The sequence below is a fragment of the Pteropus vampyrus genome, unplaced genomic scaffold, assembly GCF_000151845.1.
Source record: "Pteropus vampyrus isolate Shadow unplaced genomic scaffold, Pvam_2.0 Scaffold461, whole genome shotgun sequence".
NCBI classification, from domain to species: Eukaryota; Metazoa; Chordata; class Mammalia; order Chiroptera; family Pteropodidae; genus Pteropus; species Pteropus vampyrus.
The window spans coordinates 1,236,550-1,257,438 of NW_011889242.1; the positions used below are offsets into that span (position 1 = coordinate 1,236,550).

General features: G+C 36.2%; 1 protein-coding gene across 1 annotated transcript in view; it reads left to right on the forward strand.

The window, feature by feature from the left end:
• The first annotated feature begins 396 nt into the window (after nt 1-396).
• MGAT4A (mannosyl (alpha-1,3-)-glycoprotein beta-1,4-N-acetylglucosaminyltransferase, isozyme A) overlaps nt 397-20,889 on the forward strand; it is a 92,348-nt gene continuing 71,855 nt past the window's right edge. The window contains exon 1 of the mRNA XM_011381959.2: nt 397-689. Within this exon, the coding sequence (XP_011380261.1) occupies nt 596-689 (94 nt within the window). The 5' untranslated portion in view covers nt 397-595. The remainder of the gene's footprint in view (nt 690-20,889) is intronic.

Below are 20,889 nucleotides of genomic sequence, written 5' to 3' on the forward strand. Positions count from 1 at the left end.
ATATGAACTATTATTGCTCAGTAGGAAAACTGAGGTGAAGATTATGTTACTTAGGGACCATTGTGTGATCATTAGAGTTCTCAGCTTGGAACCTGTGGCTTATATGTGTTTAATGAGCCCCACAACTTGGCTCTTTAAATAAGTAACCATAACTTTCTTTTCACAGTCAGAACCAACCAATGAGGAGGGAATATGTGTAGTTTGAAGTGTTTTCTCCTGGAAGAGAAGAACTATATAATTCGAGTATGTTAAATGACTGGTTTAGATGTAGGGATAATCTTTATAGATACAGTTTAGCCCCGCCAAAAGTCTGTTTATAATTGTGACTGACAAATGAAGAAACCAATATTTTGCATTACTGAACAAGTTTTTCTTTCTCTTGTCCTCTTGGTTCAGAAGCAAGCCTGAGACATCAACCTATGAAGACTGTGAAGACAATTCTGAATAGCAGTTGTGACTGATGTTGCTGTCAGACTTACTCTGCAGAGCATCTGAAATGAACCTCTCTTATTGATTGTTTTCATTGGCCCAGAGCCAGGAGTACTGGATTCAGTTGGCTTCATAAACATATGAACCAGTGTGATGGTGAAATGAGATGAGGCTCCGAAATGGAACTGTAGCCACTGTTTTAGCATTCATCACTTCGTTCCTTACTTTATCTTGGTATACTACATGGCAAAATGGGAAAGGTAAGGAAAATATCTCCAAAAATGTACATGAAATATACTAGGTTTTTTGCTTTGTTAATGATGCATAAATGTTTAGGTTAAATACCCCAGCAGTCTGAATGTTGCATGCTCTCTGCTGGTGGCCTGGCAGTTCTCTCTGAGATAAAAATTAAACAGTATTCTTGGACAGTGGAGATAGAGAATTTCTAATTTGAATGGGGTTTTGTTTTTGATTTCTTGTAATTGCACTTGGAGGAACAGATACCCATGAGTCATTTATGTTGTACATGATAGCCAAGTTGAATAAGGAAGACTTTTGGCATTTTATTTTCATTATTAAACAACATAAATGTTTAATAAGCATCCTTGTACTGGATGTTGTATAAAATGCCTAAAAGGACACAATCAGTGCTTTTATGAAATTTACATGCTGATTATACTAATGATTTGGTGCTGTTTAGTTAATAATTGAAAATGTATTTGTTGACAGATTGCTGTTTAGACAAAAATATTTATGAAGTGGGTGAGAAGTTCTGACTGGGAATTTTTTAAATTTTAAAAAATTGATGGTGTTTAGATTGTTGAACTTTGTTTTTAAGGAAGGTTACCTGCTCAGTGATTGGAACTGTATGCAGGGATAGTGCTTTTTTTTTTTTGAAGAGAAACTTTGGAGTAAATTCCTACCCACACTTTTTACCTGTTTCTTTTCCTTGTAATAATCTAAGGAATGTTAATGGCAAGAAGGGTGGAGGTGCTGAGATAAGTGCATATTTGGTTTGTTAGAGTAGCCGTCAACACCTGGTTATTTGAAGATGCTGTTGTTGGCATTATTTTATTGACGTATATGAAGATAAGTGAAAAGATGGATTCATCACTTAATTTTTCTCTATGTATAGATATGTATATATCTCTGTGAAGATATGTATGTATAAAGTAAGCCAATAGAAGAGAAAAACGTACTCTGTGCTTTGAGCAAGTATGGTATTCTTGTTTTTCTTATTCCCCCCCCACCCCCCATGAGTAGAGCTCTAATTTTGGGGGGAAGTCTTTGGGGGAAAATGAATGAAAAACTTGTTGAAGACCTTTTTTGTGGCCAAACATATACATTTTAGATTTCATTTTTAAATTGTACCAAAGGGAGAAGATTTACTTAGGAAGAACGGCAAATAGTTAATTTAATCAAGCTATTGATTGTCTTTGGTATGAACAGAACAGATGACTGGCCTTAAGAATCTACTTATGAAATAAGGAAATTGACCATAAGAAGAGTGTACGAATTTTTTTTTTTTTTCTTATCAGGAAACTTACTTATTCAGAGAGTTATAATAGAGAAACTTGACCCCTCTTCTCACCATGTCTTATTTAAGGGATTAGAAGTTTTTGGAGTCTGTGTTCTATTGATCTTGTTTTGTAGTAAGCATTATTTTGTTTGTATTGATCTGTCCTTAGAATTAAAATTAATTTAGAAAATATAAGATTCTTTTACCATGTGACATAAGATACAGAAAGTCTCTTCTGTTTGGTTACCACTCCTTGAACAGCTCTGTAATCCTTCCGTGCATACTTGTAGGCTGTTTTTCTGCTTAGTATTTTGTCCAGACTCTTTCAGGTATCAACAGAGATCTGCTGTTATGGTTATATAAAATCCACTGGGTTGTAATGCTGTCATTTATGTAATCACCCTGTCTGCTGAGCATTTGAATTCTTTCTAGATTGTTCTGGCAGTCAGACAACTTGGATTTTCCAGAGCAGACCTGATTTCAGATATTCCAGTATACTTATAAACCATGTGCTCTGATTTTTATTTTGAAAGCATAGTTCCCATGTCATTGATGTTGCTGGAGTAATAGTTTTTATTTTTCATTCATTCATTGGTCCCTTCCATGTACCTGTCCTATCTTGTGCCTAACACTGTATTCTAAGAAGGAATAAGAAACTTCACATCTCTGAGAAACTCAGGGTTCAGTAGGGGAGATGCCTATAAACAAATATGCTAGATCAAGATAGAAGCAATAACAGTGCTGGTCTTGTACTGTTATAAACATATTACATATTACATTTATCTCATTCTCGTAACAGCCCTGGGAGGTATTATTATTACATCCTTTCTGTAAGTGAGAAAACCAAAGCAGAGTGGTTGAGACACTTGCCAAGGTCATATGTTAAGTGGTGGTAGAATAAAGTTTGAAATGTGGATTCCAGAAATATTGGTCTGTTGCCCAGAAGAACAGAGACAGAGGCTACTAATTCTTGAGACACTTCACTGAGGAAGAGTAAATGTGAAGGCAGTACCAGGCAGAGTAGGGGACAGTGGGCATGTCAGGTAGAGGGTGCTGTGTGTCCAGCCATGGAGTTCTGAAAGGGGTAGAGTATTTGTGCTTCGGAATTCTGAGACACTATTGTGATTGGCACATGAGATTCCCAGACACAGTGCAGTTCCTAGAAATATATCTAGTTTGTCATAGGTTGTTTACCATTTGGAAGAATCCATGAGTTGATCCGTGGGATTGGCCTAAGTTGAGGAGGATGTCAGGAACCCAGCCAGGGAGTTTGGACCAGGGTACCAGTTCCAACAGGATTCCCACGTGAAAACGAGGCAGAATTCCAAGTATGTGGCATGCACAGGTTGTGAAAGTTGTAAAAGTGGGACAAGAGTCTTACCTGTGGGTGGGATTAGAGCCCCTAATGACCCTCCTGCTCTGGTCAGGCATAAACCAGAAACTGGGCAAGACTGGGCAAGCAGTTGTAAGCCCCTGTCCCTGGAGACATATAACATTCATGTATGTATTGTTGTGAGGGCATATGCTTTCATTTTTCTTGGGTATTTTTACCTAGGAGTGGAATTGCCATGTCATATGGTAACTCTACGTTTAATTTGAAGAGGTTCCAGACTGTTTTCCAAAGCAGCTGGACCGTTATGTGTTTCCTCTAGCAGGGTGTAAGAGTTTTGATTTCTTCACATTCTTGACAACACTTATTATCTGGCTATTGGATTCTACTACCCTAGTGGTTGTGAAGTGGTATTTCACTGTAGTTTTGATTTACCTCATGACTAATGATGTCTAGCATCTTTTTATGTACTTATTAGCCATTCAAAAATCTTCCTTGGAAAAAAGTCTGTTCATATCCTTTGCCTGTTTTAAAAAATGGGTTATTTGTTTTTTAAGTTGAAAGAGTTTTTTATGTATTCTAGTTGTGAGTACCTTATCAGATATGATTTGTGAATATTTTCTCTCTGCTTATGGGCTGTCTGTTCACATTCTTGATGATGTGCTGTGAAGCACAAAATATTTTAATTTTGATGAAGTCCAGTCTATTTTTTGTTGTTATTGCTTGTGTTTTTGGTGTCATATCTAAGAATCCATTGGCAAATTCAAGATCATGAAGATTCTCATGTTTTCTTCTAAAATTTTTGCTGCTGTGGTGAAGTCTTTGATCCATTTTAAGTTAATTTTTATATGTGGTGGGAAGTAAAGGTCCAAATTCATTCTTTGTATATAACAGGTTGTTTTTCTCTTACTGCTTTTTAAGATTCTGTCTTTAAATTTATAATTTTAATTTTAAAATGTTTCTTTGTTTTAAAATGTGTCTCTGCTTTCATCTTGTTTGGAACTCTTTTGGCTTCTTGGATCTGGATGTGTGGCCTTCCCCAGGTTAAGGAGGTTTTCAGACATCATTTCTTCAAATAAGTTTTCTGCCTTTTTTTCCTCTTCTGTGAATTTGTTCCATTAGATGTACTATAAGTCCCTTAAACTATGTGTGTGTGTGTGTGTGTGCGCGCGCGCGCGCACGTGCGCTGCTCTATTTGTTTCAATTCTGCTGCTCTACCTTCCAGGTCACTGGTCCTTCCTTCTGCTTCATCTAGTTTACTGCTGTAAAACCTCTCATGTATTTTTCATTTTAGTTATTGTAATCTTCAGCTCTGTGACTTCTGTTTGGTACTTTCTAATGTTTTCTATCTCTGTTAAAGTTCTGTGTTCATCTATTCTTTTCTCAAGGTTGGTGAACATCTTTGTGACTATTTGAATTCTTTATCAGGTAAATTACCTATTTTTCTTTCATTTTAGGTTTTCTTGTGGAGCAGTTATATTCTTTTGTTTGAACATATTCTCTTATTTCCTCATTTTGCTTGACTCTGTGTTTCTGTGTATTAGGTGAAACAGCCATCTCTCCAAGTCTTAAACTAGTGGTCATTGAAAGATTGGAGGTGTATCTGTCTGTTGTCTGTGCAGTAGGCAGGGGGAAGCAGCCGGGCAAGAACTCTCTCAGATTGTTTCATTCTCATGGGGCTCAAAAGCACAAGCCCCTTTGGCGACTAGCACCAGGTGTTCAAGGGGTGACCCTGTGTATATTATATGCACCTTCCAGATCTTATGGGACAGGACCACAGCAGAGGAACATAGGGCCAGGGTGAGCCTTCCCCACCCACTGAGTAAAGCAGAGGCAGGAACAGTGGCAGAGGAGCACCAGGCAGGCTGGGGTGGGAGCAGAAGCCACAGGGGAGTGCTAATATAGGGCAATTGGTGCTGGCAAGGTGATGAATGCCCAGATTGTGCCCACGAGCACCTTTTTCCCCAGAGAGAGAGTTTCAACAAACTCCTGTCTCTCTGGCATACACTTTAAGATTAGTTAATGAATCTTCCTTGCATATGATCTAGGCACTTTTTAAACTGTGGCCTCTGTCTGCACTGGGACTGGGAGCGTGAGTCTGTGTGTGAGCCCTTGACAAGAAGAGTTTCAGTTTCCTACAGCCCTGGGTTTCCTGGATGTAAGCTCTGTTGCTTGTCAAAGCCAGATATTTTGAGGGCTCATCTTTCCATTGCAGGTCCCAAGAGTTGGGATGCCTGATAGAAGGCATGAATCCCTTGCTCTATGTTTGTGACATCCTTCCCTCTCGTGGGTTGTTACCGTCCTGAGACTAGAGCTCCTGGTGAGATTGTATCTCTGCCTCTTCTATTCAAATTGTGGGCTTTTTATCCTTGGTTATGGGAGAGCTGTTCTGATAGTTTTCGGGTCTTTCTCAAAGAGAATTGTTTCACATGGTATGTCCGTGGGAGGAAGTGAGCTAAGGACCTTCCTCTGCCACCATCTTGAACCCACTTTTATTTTACACTGTTTTGATTATTGTTGCTCTGTGGTAAATTTGAAATAGAGAAGTGTAAGTCCTGTTACTTTATTCTTTTTCAGGATTGTTTTGGATATTTTGGGTCTCGGCAATTTCATATGAATTTTAGAATCACTTTATTTTTATAAAACATCAACTGGGATTCTGATAGGGATTGCACTGAATTTGTAGATCAGACCAGGTAGTATTACCATCTTAACATTAGGTCTTCCAACCCATGAACATGGGATGTTTTTCTACTTGTTTTTATATTTTAATTTATTTCAACAATGTTTTTGTATGTTCTCACAGTATAATTTTTATGCTTTTGTTATATATATACCTTTTTATTTTTTCTGATGGTATTTTGAATAGAATTGTTTATTTTGGTTTGTTCATTGCAAGTGTGTAAAAATGCAGTTGATTTCTGTATATTGATCTTGTATCTGGCAACTTCGCTGAACTTATTTATTCTAATAGGTTTTTAGTGGATTCCTTAGGATTTTCTACATGCAAAGTCATGCCATCTGTGAATAGAAATAATTTTCTTTCTTTCTTTCTTTCCAATCCGGATGCTTTTTGTTTTTTTTCTTGTTTAATTTTCCTAGCTAGAACCTTTATTATAGTGTTGAATAGAAGTGGCGAGAGCCGACACCCATCTTGTTCCTCATCTTAATGAGAAGTCAGCCACTTTTTCACATTTAAGTGTGTTGTTAGCTGTAGTTTTTAAGTATATGCTCCTTTTTTAGCTTAAGAAAGTTGCCTTCTATTCCTAGTTTGCTGAGTATTTTTATCACAAAAGAGTTTTGGATTTTGTCAAATTATTTTCCAGCATCTGTCGAGATGAGCATCTTTCCTGCATCTATTCAGTGATTTTGTTTTGTATTCTATTAAGATATGTTGTATTCATTGATTATTAGATGTTCTATTAACCTTGCATTCCTAAGATAACACTTGGTCATGGTATATAATCCTTTTTGTATGTTGCTGAATTTGGTTTACTAGTTTTAAGGAGTTTGCATTAATATTCATAAGGAATATTGGGCTATAGTTTTAGTATGTCAGGTTTTGATGTCAGGGCAATACCAGCCGCATAGAATGATTTGGGAAGTGTTCCCTTCTAGTCTTGGTTTTTTGTTTTTTTTTAAATTCTCTTTTTGAAGACTGTGGAAAATTGATATTACTGTAGTCCCCTCATTTGAATTTTGCTTTTTGCTGTTTCGATTACCCATGGTCAACCACGGTCTGAAAACAATAAATGGAAAATTCCAGAAATAAACATGTTTTAAATTGTGCGCATGATGAACTCTTACACCATCCCACTCCAACCCACCTGGGATGTGAATCATCCCTTTGTCCAGCATATCTATGCTGTGTATGCTACCTGCCCTGTTAGTCACTTAATAGCCATCTTGGTTATCAGATTGAGTGTTGCAGTATGGCAGTACTTGTGTTCATCACTCTTATTTTACTTAATAATGGCCCCAAAGTGCAACAGTAGTGATGCCGGCAATTCAGATATGCCAAAGGGAAGCCATAAAGTGCTTTTTTTTTTTTTAATTGAAAAAGTGAGTACAGTACAATAAGATTTTGAGAGAGATCATATGCACATAACTTATTACACAATATTGTTATAATTGTTCTATTTTATTATTGTCGTTTCTTACTGTCCCTAATTTATAAATTAAACTTTATCATAAGTATGTATGTATAGGAGAAAACGTGGTATATATAGTTTAGTACTATCCACGGTTTTAGGCATCCACTGGGGGTCCTGGAACTTATCCCCCACAGGTGTAAGGGAGGACTACTGTAATTCTTCTTTGGCTGGTAGAATCAGCAGTGAAGTCATCTGGACCTGGGCTTTTCTTTGTGGTAGTTTTATTGGTGACTGAGTCAGTTGCTTCATTTGTCTTTTCAGATTGTGTATTCTCTAGTCAATTTCTATAGTTGGTATTGTTCTAGGAATTTGTCCAGTTCATTTAAGTCATCTGAATTGTTAGTATACAATTATTCATAGTATTTCTTTATAATCCTTTTTGTATTTGTAAGATCAGTAGTAATGTACCCCCTTTCATTTCCGATTCTAGTAATTTGAGTCTTCTGTTGGCTAAAAGTTTGTTAATTTTATTGATCTTTCGAAGAACCAGTTTTTGGTTTTTAACGTTTTCTCTATTTTTCTATTTTCTATTTAATTACTCTTTGCTCTAATCTCGGTCATTGCCTTCATTCTGCTTGTTTTAGGCTTAGTTTGTTCTTCTTTCCCTAGTATATTAAGACTATTGATTTGAGATCTCTCATAATGTAGGCATTTACAGTGATTAATTTTCCTCTAAGCACTGCTTTAGCTGCATCCTGTAAGTTTTGGTACATTTTGTCTTGAGTTTTTATTGATTTCAGTATTTTCTTATTTCTTTTACTAGTTGGTTATTTAGGAGAATGTTCTTTAATTTCTACGTATTTGTGAGTTTGCCAGATTTTTCTGTTACTGATTCCTAATTCTATTCCATTGGGGTCAAAAGACATACTTTGTATCATTTCTTTCTTTTGAGATTTATTTAGGTTTGTTTTATTACCTAGGATGTGATCTGTCCTGTAGAATGTTCCATGTTTCAGTATTTCTTTGTTGACTTTCTGTCTCATTGTTCTATCCATTATTCGAAGTGGTATATTGAAGTCTACAACTATTATTATAGAATTGTCTATTTCTGTCTTCATTTCTATCAGTTTTTGCTTCACCTGTTTTGGTGTTATTGGGTGTATATGTTTTCATTTTTATATCTTCCTTTAATCTCTAGTAACTTGTAAAGTCTATTTTTTTCTGATATTAGTACAGGCACTTCAGCTTTCCTATGGTTTCTGTTTGTATAGTATGTCTTATTCCTTTTTTTTTAAAAACAAATTTACTCATGTCCTTTTTTTTTAAATTAAGTTTATTGAGGTAACATTGGTTAATACAATTATATAACTTTTAGATATACATTATAATTTGATATCTGTATATTCTATTGTGTGTTTACCACCCAAAGTTCAGTTTCCTTCAGCTATCACATATTTGATCCCCTTTACCTATTTCAGCCTTCCCCTCCCCACCTATGTTTGACCCCCTTTACCCTATCAACCCCCTACCCTCTGGTAACTACTAGTCTGTAGTCCATGTGTCTCTGTTTGTTTGTTCTGCTTATTTTTTGCTTTTAGGTTTATATCCCACATATAAGTGATACCATGTGATTTTCAACTTTTCCTGTCTGGCTTATTTCGCTTAGCATGATTATCTCGAGGTCCATCCATGTTGTCGCAAATGGCAGTATTTCATCTCCTCTTATGGCTGAGTAATATTCCATTGTATATATGTACCACAGCTTCTTTAGCCAGTCCTCTATCGTAGGACATTTCCGTTGCTTCCATGTCCTGGCCACTGTGAATAATGCTGCTATGAACATCAGTGTACAAATATCTTTTCGGATATGAGTTTTCAAGTCTTTGGGGTAAATACCCAGTGGAGGGATTGCTGGATCATATGGTAGATCAATTCTTAGTTTTTTGAGGAACCTCCATACTGTTTTCCATAGTGGCTGTACCAATTTGCAGTCCCACCACTAGTGCATGAGGGTTCCTTTTTCTCTGCATCCTCTCCAGCATTTGTTATTACTTGTCCTGTTGATAACAGCTATTCTAACAGGTATGAGGTCAAATTCATAAAATCCTCTTTAAGTCCAAGGTCCTTGAGTTTAGTTCCTATGTTTTCTTCTATGCATGTTATTGTTTCAGGTCTTATATTCAGGTCCTTAATCCATTTTGAGTTAACTTTGGTGTGTGGTGATAGACAACAGTCTTTATTGAAGAGGCTTTCCTTTTTCTACCATATGTTTTGGCTTTTTTGTCAAAAATTATCTGTCCATGTAAATATGGGTTTACTTCTGGACTCCTGATTCTGTTCCACTGGTCTGTGTGTCTGTTTTTCTGCCAATACCATGCTGTTATGATTACTGTCACTTTGTATATAACACTCTATTTCCCAAGCTTGCTATTTCATTTTTCAACTCTTGCAGTGTGTTCTTCATCTCCAGAAGGTCTATTCTGCTCTTCTTGAGGGTTTTACTCTCCTTGCTTTGCTCATCTAGTTGTTTTTTCAATTCTTGAAATTGGTGATATGACTCATTTCGGAACTCACTGAGTTTTTTCAGAAGTACCATCCTGAATTCTCTGTCATTTAAGTCGCATATTTCTATGTCTGTAAGCTTATTTTCTGGAGATTTTTCTCTTTCCTTCAGAAATGCCTTGTCACCTTGGTTGTTCATTGTGTTTAATGGACTATTTCTCCACCTAGGCATTAATGAGAATATATTCTGCTTTTTTTCCAGAATAAAGTTTTATTACATAAAGGTCTCTCTTTAGCTTGCTGCAAAGAAGGCACTTTTCTTTTGGTTTCCAGTAGATGGTGTCTAAGTTTCTTGGATCCCTGCTTTATATAAAGCCTAATAATGCCTTTTTATTTCCTTGTAGATATTTAATCACGCTCCCTACCCTCAGTTTTAGTCCTTGTCAATGTTAGCAGCAGTTTTGGTAGCGTTTGATCAGGTTCCCCTGGGGCTCCGCAGTGATGGGTCTTGGAGGATATAGGGTAGGAGCCCTCTGGGTTGGGGGTTGGGTACTGTGGCTCAGCTTCGGTTTTGCAACTGCGGCTGGTAAAAATCAGCTGTTTTTCTGTTATCCTGCTTCTCTGCCTACTGCCCTGATGACTGACTGAGCCCTGCTGCTGGCTGTGGGGAGCTCACAGCTCTCCCAGGCAGGACTGTTTAGGGAACTCGCTGTTTCTTCTCTCCTCTTCCCACCCTCCTATAGGTAGCTCCGGTGGCTGCAAAGGCAGCTTCTTTATTTCTCCCAGTCCACCACCCGACACCCAGGATTCTGATCTGTGGTAGCTCTTATGTGCACATCCTACACTCATACGTGCTGGTGTTCAGTTTGGGTGTTTTTTGTTGAGTTTTAGATGTTCAGCTCATTGTTGTTTCAAGGGGAGAGATCTGGAGATGTCTCTCACTCTGCCATGTTTCCTCCTTCCCTCTATTCATGTTTTTAAATCTACAGTGTGTCTCTTGTAAACAGCATGTAGTTGGATCATGCTTTTTAAAATCCAATCTAGTAATGTCTACTTTACTTTTGATTGGACTGTTTAATCCATCCCTGTTCAATGTTATTGATGCAGTTTGATTTACATCTGCCATCTTACATCTCTTTTTCATATTCTCATTTCTTTTTAGTTCCGCCATTCCTCCTTTAAAGGTGTTTTTTTTTTTTGCATTGATTAAATATTTTCTAATTTGGCATTTTAATATCATTAATGACGTTTTTCACTAATTTTGAGTATATTTTAGTGGTTGTTACAAGGCTTACCATATACATCTCAACTTATCAGAATCAGCTTCAGATTTATACAAGCTTAATTTCAGTAATATTTAGAAATGTTATTTCTATATAGTTATAAACTTACTCCCTTTCCTCTTGTTTTTTGGTTGTGGTATTGTTATACACATTATATCTGTTGATGTTACAAACCCAGCAATACATTGTTAAAATTATTACTTTACTATCTGTTATTTCCTTTGCATATTACAGCTTTTTCCCATCTACCTCTTTTGTGCTGTCATTGGCAAATGTACTACATTTCCATGTTATAGACTCAACGATACCTTACATACATATCATTTATACAATGTCTTTTTGAATCAGTTGAGAGAAAGAAAAAAATACATTAATAGCATCTGTGATAATTACATAATTACTGATGTTCTTTGTGTGGATTTGAATTACTGTCCTAAGATCACTTGCTTTCAGCCTGACGAACTTATATTAGTATTTCTTGTAAGGCAGGTCTGCTAGTGATGAATTCTATCATTTTTTTAAATCTTGGAATATGTGTATTTTACCTTCATTTTTGAAAAATGAGTGTGCTGGATGTAAGATTCTTGGTTGATGGGATTATTATTTTTAAATTAAAAAAAATTTTTTTTAGCACTTTGTTAAATCTCACTGCCTTCTGGCCACCATTATTTCTGATGAGAAGTCAGCTATTGATCTTTTTAGGATTCCTTATAAGTGATGCATCATTTTTCTCTCGTTTTCAAGATTTTCTTGTGTTTGACTTTTATTATTTTTACCATGATGTATCTGTGGTTCTTGCTAATACCATACTTGCTATTGTTCTTCAGAAATTTTGGGAATTATCCAATCATTCTTATACCTTTCAATATGTTTTTCACCTTTTTCTTCTCTCCTCTGGTATTCTCATTACATTTGTGATGGTATACTTAATGGTATCCCAAAATTTCTTTGAGGCTCTGTTCACTTTCCTTCATTATTTTTTCTTTTTTCAGCATGCATAATCTCTATTTGATCTGTCTTCTAAATCTTGCTGAATTCTACAAGAATCTTGCCAGTTCTTTCTTTGACCAGTTCAAATCTAGTGTTGGATCCCTCCACTGAACTTTTTATTTCTATTATTGTACTTTTCGACTCCAGAATTTCCATTTAGTTCTTTCTTAAAATTTCTATTCCTTTATTGATATTCTTTATTTGATGCAACGTTGCCATACCTTCTTTCACTTCTTTATCAAAGCTTTTTGTTAGTTCCGTGAGTGTATTTATAATAGCTGATTTGAAATCAGTACTGGTTAAATCCTACCCTTCCTCTTCCCCCCTCCCCCCAAGATTATGTCTCTACTGTTGCTCCTCAGGAAGGCACAGTTCGGTGCACACCCCACATCAGCATAGGGTGACCCTTGTTACTGGTAGGGTTCTCGTCCACTCCCTCAGTGACCACTGCACTAATTGCTGGTAGATTGTTCTGTTGTTTACAGCAGTGCAATGGAGCATACATTCTATGAACTAATCAAACTGTAGTTCCTTTGAAGAAATTATTTGAGTTTCAGTGTGTGTTATTTCTGCCTCCGGAAGGCTCCTCCCAGCTATCATTTTCCCTAGTTTTCATTCTCCCTCTGTCCTTCCTTCTTGCGCACACACACATAGACTAGCCACCTACAATCTAGGCTGTATTTTCATTAGGTCTCCAATTCTCCCAGTTCCATTTTCTATAGCCTCCACTATTGCTGTGAGAGCTTTAGGTATAAACTCCTCCAGGCTCTGTTGCAAATGAAACTCGGTCCTTCGGGAAGAAATTAGGAACTATCTGTTTTTTGGCCCTATTTTTCCCCCAGGCAAAATTTCTGACCAGAGCTCTAGAGGTGGAGGCAATGACAGGCTTCTTTCTGTGTGGTACCCCTATTCTAGGAGCTGAGCCCTGGGTTAAGGGAGAGGGTTAGTAGCCGGAAGTTCTCATGGCTCTGACTGTCCTGGAGGGGAGCCACTGCCTCACTAGCTGGAGGAAGGGCTGTTAGGTCCTCAGATTCTTACTTAGCTCACTATATCCAACGCAGAGCCTCAGTGTGTGAAAGTAAGTGAAAAGACCAGATGTCATGTCCTTTTAGTTGCAAACATGTAGACACTAAAGCATTTTGTTTAAAACTATGACTCTTATTTGTGAACAAAATACTTTAGATTTTTTTTAGTTTTTCTTTATGGAATAAGAAAAGTTTTTTTCAAACAGGATATAAGGAAAATTAATAGTAACCGTAGGATTTGGAGGACATTCATGGTTCTGGCTCACTGAAATTGTGTAATAGTGTTTGCTGAGTGCCTTCTGTGTGTCAGGCACTGCTAAAAATTTTGGGTTACATTAGCAAATGTATTGGAGAAAAACCCCTGCTCTTTTCGGGGAGGAAAGATGGAAATAGCCCCCACCATAAATAAGTCAATTAAACAGTAAGCTGAAGGGTAACATGGTTTTTAAACTTTTTATTTTGCAGTAATTTTAGATTTACAGTAAATATGCAAAAATTGTGCACAGAATCCCTTTACACCCCCTAATATGAACAACTTACATAACCACAGAGCACAGTTTTCTAAAATGAAAAGCTGACATTGGTACAATACTATTAACTAACCTACAGACCTGATCTGAATTTTACCAGTTGTCTCACTTGTGTTTTCCTGTTCCAGGACCTCATCCAAGACCCCACGTTGCATTTAGTTGTCATGTTTCCTAGTATCCTATCCATTACGAGAAATTCCCTCAGTTTTTCTTTGTCTTTTATGTCCTTGACACTTCTGAAGATATTTGGCTAGTTATTTTGTAGATGTCCCTTAATTTGAATTTGATGATTTCCTATGATCAAACTGAAGTAATACAATTTTTGGCGAGAATACCACAGAGAATACCTTGTGTCCTTAGCGTATTATATCAAGAGGTGCGTGACTCACCACAGGTTTCGTTAACATCAGTCATTTGTTAAAGTTGTGTCTGCCTGGCTTTGGCAAAGTCACTCTTTTTTCTTTTTGTAATTAATAAACATTTTGTGGAGTCACACTTAAAAACTAAGCAGATATCCCGTTTCTCATCATACTTTTGCCCACAAATTTTAACCTCCATTGATGATTTTTGTCTGCATCAGTTATTGTGGTGTTTGCCAAATGTGATTTTCTGTTCCTATCATTCCTTCTTATAGCTGTTAATTGGTACTCTGCTGAAAGAAGGAAATGTCTTTTCTCTCTCATTTGTTTCTAATTTCTTTATATGAGTATGTACTCACAGGTATTTATTTTCTATGGGTTATAACCTTTTATCATCATTAATAATTTTGTTGTTTACATTGTCCCACAAGTGACTATCAGCAGCTCCTTCAAGTTGGCTTTTGTGCCTTCAACGTGCCTCTGTCATTTTTTTCCCAAATTTATTGAGGTGAAATCCTCATAACATGAAATTAACCATATTAAAGTGAACAGTTTAGTGGCATTTAGTACATTCACAGTGTTGTGCAGCCACCACCTTTATCTAGTTCCCATTCATTTTTTGAGCAATTTTTAATTTTCTGGTGCCATAAAGTGCTCTTCCTGTCTTGTCTTATACTTTCCCTGTCTCAGCCCTGGAAGTAACCTTTTTTTTTCCAAGGAGCTTCTAGTTCCTTTGAAGGGTGGAGTCTTGGTGTGCTCATTCCTGTTGTGGTATCACCAGTTCTGGTCCTTCTCAGTGGACATTGCAAGCACATGTGTGTATATACATGTACATCTGTGTCTATTTCCGTATACATCTGTGTGTGTATATATGTGTATATTTTAAAAACCACCATGAGTTCATACTGATCCAGCTGATTTTAATCCGATACTATGGTATTCTAGTCTCTACTTTTCCTTATTTGTAACGCTTGTCTCTGGCAGTAAATAACATATCTCTTAGTATCCCAATATACTTACTTATTTGCTAAATCCCAGTATATACATACAGTTGTTTCAGAATTGCTAACTCATACCCAAGTGAAAAATAAATTTACTAGGGTACAGTATCTGTGCACAGTTCTTTTTGTATTTAGGTTTGCAGTGTGGAACTTGTCACTTTAAAACCATTTTCTATGAGTGAGTCATATTGAAAGTGAGATATATCATGGAAAGTGTGGACTTTTAAACTTGTAATGGATGTTTAAATGTTTGAATTAGGCCATAGAGAAGATTCAGAAAGAACTCCAGAGATTATAAATGTCTGCCTTGCTCTGGAATAGCAGGGTTTGATCCCTTTTCAGGAGTGGAGGGTGGGTACAGAGATTATAACCCTTAAGACACTGTTCATGTTTTTCCTTTCCTGAGGAATGGTGGCAGTGGTGCCCCTGGGAAGAAGGAAGAATCTAGAGTTGTTGGTTCTCTTGTAGCTTGCTCTTTGATTCTGGAAAAGTCACTTTGGCTCACTTGAAACTGGTTTATTTCTTCTCTTCTCTTCTCTCTCTCTCCTTTCTTTTTTTCTTTTTGCCTCTCATTCCACCATTTATGATCACAGAGGAATTTTAAAGATTGAGAGAAGTGCTAGAAGGCAAATGTAGGCAAACAGGGTTATTTTTTAAAAAATTTATTTAAATTAGTTTCAAATATACAATACATTCGTTAGACATCTATACAGTTCATAAAATGATCCCCCCAATTTCTCCCTCTCTCCCCTGGCCCTCTACCTAGCCATCATATTAATGCTAACTGCATTCCCTCTGCCATACTCCCCATCCCCCTGACCAACTATCAACTACTAATTTGTACTTCTTTAACCCTTCACCCCTTTCTTCCAGCCCCACAACCCCCCTCCCCTCTGTCTGTCACCAAATTGTCCACTATATTTGTGAGTCTGTTTTTGATTAATTTGTTCTTTTTGTTCCTTAGATTCCATATATGAGTGAAATCGTATGGTATTTATCTTACTCTGTCTGACTTATTTCACTCAGCATAATCTCTAGGTCCATTCATGTCGTTGCAAATTGTAGGATTTCATTTTTTAATGGCTGAGTAATATTCCATTGTATAATATATGAACCATAATTTCTTCATCCAGTCATCTGTTGATGGACATTTAAGTTGCTTCCATATCTTAGCTATTGTAAATTGTGCTGCCATGAATATTGGCGTGCATAGACCTTTACGAATTATTGTTTTGGTTTTCTATGGATAAATCCCCAGAAGTGCAATTGCTGCATCAAAAGGTATATCCATTTTTAATTTTTTGAGAAACCTCCATACTGTTTTCCATAGTGGCTGTACCATTTCGCAGTCCCACCAACAATGTGTGAGGGTTCCCTTTTCTCTGTACCCTCGCCAACACTTGTTTCTTGATTTATGGATGATAGCCATTCTGAAAGGTGTGAAGTGATTTCTCAGTGTGGTTTTAATTTGCATTTCTCTGATGGTTAGCGACCTTGAGCATCTTTTCATATGTCTGTTAGCCATGTGTATTTCCTCTTTGGAGAAGTATGTGTTCAGGTCTTCTGCCAACATTTTACTTGGATTGTTTGCTTTTTGGTGTTGAGTTGTTTAAGTTCTTTATATATTTTTGGATAGTAACCCCTTATCAGATGTATCATTAGCAAATATTTTCTCCCAGTCGGTTGTCTTTTTGTTTTGTTGGTGGTTTCCTTTGCTGTACAAAAACTTTTTAGTCTGATGTAATCTCATTTGTTTATTTTTTCTTTTGTTTCCCTTGCCTGAGGAGATAAATCTGAAAAGAAATTCCTGTTAGTAATATCAGAGAGTTTACTGCTTATGTTTTCTTCTAGAAGTTTTATGGTTTTGGGTCTTACATTTAAGTCTTTAATGCATTTTGAGTCTATTCTTGTATACGGTTTAAGAAGGTGGTCCAGCTTATTATTTTTTTTGCATGTATCTGTCCAATTTTCTCAACACCATTTATTGAAGAGACTGTCTTTACCCCATTGTATATTCTTACCTCCTTTGTCATATATTAAGTGAGCATATAGGTGTGGATTTATTTCCGGGCTCTCTCTTCTGTTCCATTGATCAATGTATCTGTTTTTATGCCAGTACCATGCTGTTTTGATTACTGTAGCCTTGTAGTATAGTTTGATATCAGGTAGTGTGATACCTCCAACTTTCTTCTTCTTTCTCAGGATTGCCGTGGCTATTTGGGTTTTTTTATGGCTTGATATAAATTTTAGGATTATTTGTTCTAGCTCTCTGAAAAATGCCATTGGCATTTTGATAGGGATTGCACTGAATTTATAGATTGCTTTGGGTAGTATGGCCATTTTAATGCTGTTGATTCTTCCTGCCCATGAACATGGTATATGCTTCCATTTATTTGTATCTTCTTCAGTTTCTTTTTCAATGACTTATAATTTTCTGAAAACAGATCTTTTACCTTCTTGGTTCATTTGATTCCCAGGTATTTTATAGTTTTCGATGCAATCATAAATGGAATTGTTTTCTTAATTTCTTTTTCCGAAAGTTCATCATTGGTGTATAAAAATGCCACTGACTTCCGAATATTTATATTGTAACCTGCTACTTTACTGAACTTACTGATCAGTTCTAACAGTTTTTTGGTGTAATCTTTTAGCCTTTCCCTATTGAGGATGACGTTAGCTGTAGGTTTGTCATTCATGGCCTTTATTATGTTAAGGTATGTTCCCTCTATTCCCACTTTGCTGAGAGTTTTTATCATAAATGGATGTTGGGTTTTGTCAAACACTTTTTCTGCATCTAATGATATGATATTATGGTTTTTATCTTTCGATTTGTTAATGGTGTATCACGTTAATTGATTTGTGGATATTGTACCAACTTTGCATCTCAGGAGTAAATCCAGCTTGATCATGATGTATGTTATTTTAAATGTATTGCTGAATTCGGTTTGCTAATATTTTATTGAGGATTTTTGCATCAATGTTTATAAGAGATATCAGCCTATAGTTTTCTTTTTTTGTAATGTCTTTGTTTGGTTTTGGAATCAAGGTAATGGTGGCCTCATAAAAGGAGTTAGGGAGCCTTCCTTCTTCTTGAATTTTTTGAAATAGTTTGAGAAGAATAGGTGATAATTCTTTGAATGGTAAAATTCGCCTATGAAGCCATCTGGTCCAGGACTTTTGTTTTTTGGGAGGTTTTTTATTACTGATTCTGTTTCATTGGTGGTAATCAGTTGGTTCAGATTTTCTGTTTCTTCTTGACTCAGTCTTGAGAAATTGTATGTTTCTAGGAATGTGTCCATTTCTTCCAGATTGTCCAATTTGTTGGCATATAATTGCTCGTAGTATTTTCTTATGATCCATTATATTTCTGTGGAGTCTGTGGTTATTTCTCCTCTTTGATTTCTAATTTTATTGATTTGAGTCCTCTCTTTTTTCTTTGATGAGTCTGGCTAAAGGTCTGTTAATTTTGTTTATCCTTTCAAAGAATCAGCTCTTGGTTTCATTAATCTTTTGTATTGTTTTTCTAGACTCTATTTCATTTATTTCTGCTGTGATCTTTATAATTTCCTTCCTTCTATTCACTTTGAGCTTTGTTTGCTATTCTTTTTCTAGTTCTTTTAATTATAAGATTAGATTGTTTGAGCTTTTTCTTGTTTTTTTTTGAGGTAGGCCTGTATTGCTATGAATTTCCCTCTCAGGCCTGCTTTCTCTGTGTCCCATAAATTTTGACTCATTGTGTTTTCATTTTCATTTGTTTCTAGGTATCTTTTGATTTCTTCCTTGATCTCATTAATAACCCATTCATTATTTAGTAGCATGTTATTTAACCTCCATGTGTTTATATATTTTCCAGTTTTTTTCTTGTAGTTGATGTCTAGTTTCATACCATTGTGATCAGAGAAGATGATTGATATGATTTCAGTCTTCTTAAATTTTTTGAGACTTGATTTGTATCCTAACATGTAGTGTATCCTTGAAAATATTCCATGTGTACTTGAGAAGAATGTATATTTTGCTGCTTTGGGGTAAAATGCTCTGAAAATATCGATTAAATCTGACGTAGTGTGTCTTTTAGGCCCATTATTTTCCTAATTCTTTGCTTGGAAGATCTGTCCACTGGCATCAGTGGGGGTCTTAAAGTCTTCTATTATGAGTGTATTACTATTGATCTCTCCTTTTATGTCAATGATTGCTTTATGGGTGTATATATGTTTACTAGGGTTATGTCCTTTTGATTTATTGATCCCTTTAACATTATATAATGCCCTTTCTTGTCTCCTATCATAACCTTTGTTTTAAAGTCTATTTTATCCAATATAAGTATTGCTACTCCAACTTTTTTTCATTTCCATTTATGTGAAATATCATTTTCTATCCCTTTACTTTCAGTCTGTGAGTGTCATTTGATCTGAAGTGGGTCTCTTGTAGACAGCATATGCATGGGTCTTGTTTTCTTATCCAGTCGGTTACTCTCTGTCTTTTGATTGGAGCATTTAATCTGTTTACATTTAAAGTGATTACCGATAGGTACATTGTTACTGGCATTTTATTATTCATATTTGTTACTTCTATTTTCTTTTTTACCCCTTCTCTTACAGAAAATAATGGGCCTTCTCTAACATTTCTTGTAATGCTGGCTTGTTTATGATGAATTCCTTAAACTTTTTCCTGTCTTGGAAGCTCTTTATCTCATCTTCCATTTTAATTGAAAGCCTTGCTGGGTAGAGTATTTGTGGTTGTAGATTCCTGTTTTTCATAACTTTGAATATTTCTTGCCATAATCTTCTGGCCTGCAAAATTTCCATTGAAAAGTCAGCAAACATTTTTATGGGGGTACCCTTGTAAGTAACTATCTTCCTTTCTCTTGCTGCTTTTAAGATTCTCTTTGTCTTTGACTTTTGGCATTTTAATTATGATGTGTCTTGGTACAGATCTGTTTGAATTCCTCTTGTTTGGGATTTGGTGCTTCCTGAACTAGTATGTCTAATTCCTTTGCCTGGTTAGGGAAGTTTTCTTTCATTATTTCTTCAAATAGATTCTCAATCCCCTGTTCGCTCTCTTCCTCTTTAGGTACTCCTATGATCTGGATATTTTTACGCTTCATGTTGTCCCAGAGGTCTCTTAAACTATCCTCATTTTTAAAAATTCTTTTTCTTTTTTGTTGTTATGATTGGGTACATTCTGCTACCAATTCACTGATTTGATCTTCTGCTTCATCCATTTTACCGTTGAATCCTTCTAGTATATTCTTCATTTCAGTTATTGTATTCCTCATTTTTGTCTGGTTCTTTTTAATGGTTTCTATGTCCTTTTTTATGCTGTTAAGGTTCTCATTGTGTTCATCCATTCTCCAATAAGTTCGTTGAGCATCCTTATGATCATTATTTTGAACTCTGCACTGGTAGGTTGCTTGCCTGCATTTCATTTAGCTTATTTTCTGGAGTTTTCTTTTGTTCCATTTGTGGCATGTTTTTTTGTTTTCTCATTTTATTAGCCTTTCTGTGTTTGTTTCTATGTATTAGGAATATTTGTTTCATCTCAGCCTTGGCAAGGTAGCCTAATGTGGAAGGTGTCTTGTGTGACCCAGTGTCACACTTTCCTTGATCCCTTATGCTGGTGGCTCTGGACGTGATCTTTGTGTGGGTTGTGTGTGATCTTCTGTTGTCGCCAAGCCTTTATTGTTGTTAGTAGATCAGTGGATGGGATTAATGCTCAGGCTGATTAATCGTGGGAATTGGCTGCATCCACAGTTGTTGTGTGGGGGCTGACCCCACTGAGTGGGATTTGCCCTAGCAGGCTTGTGTACTTGTCACAACCACCCTTTGTG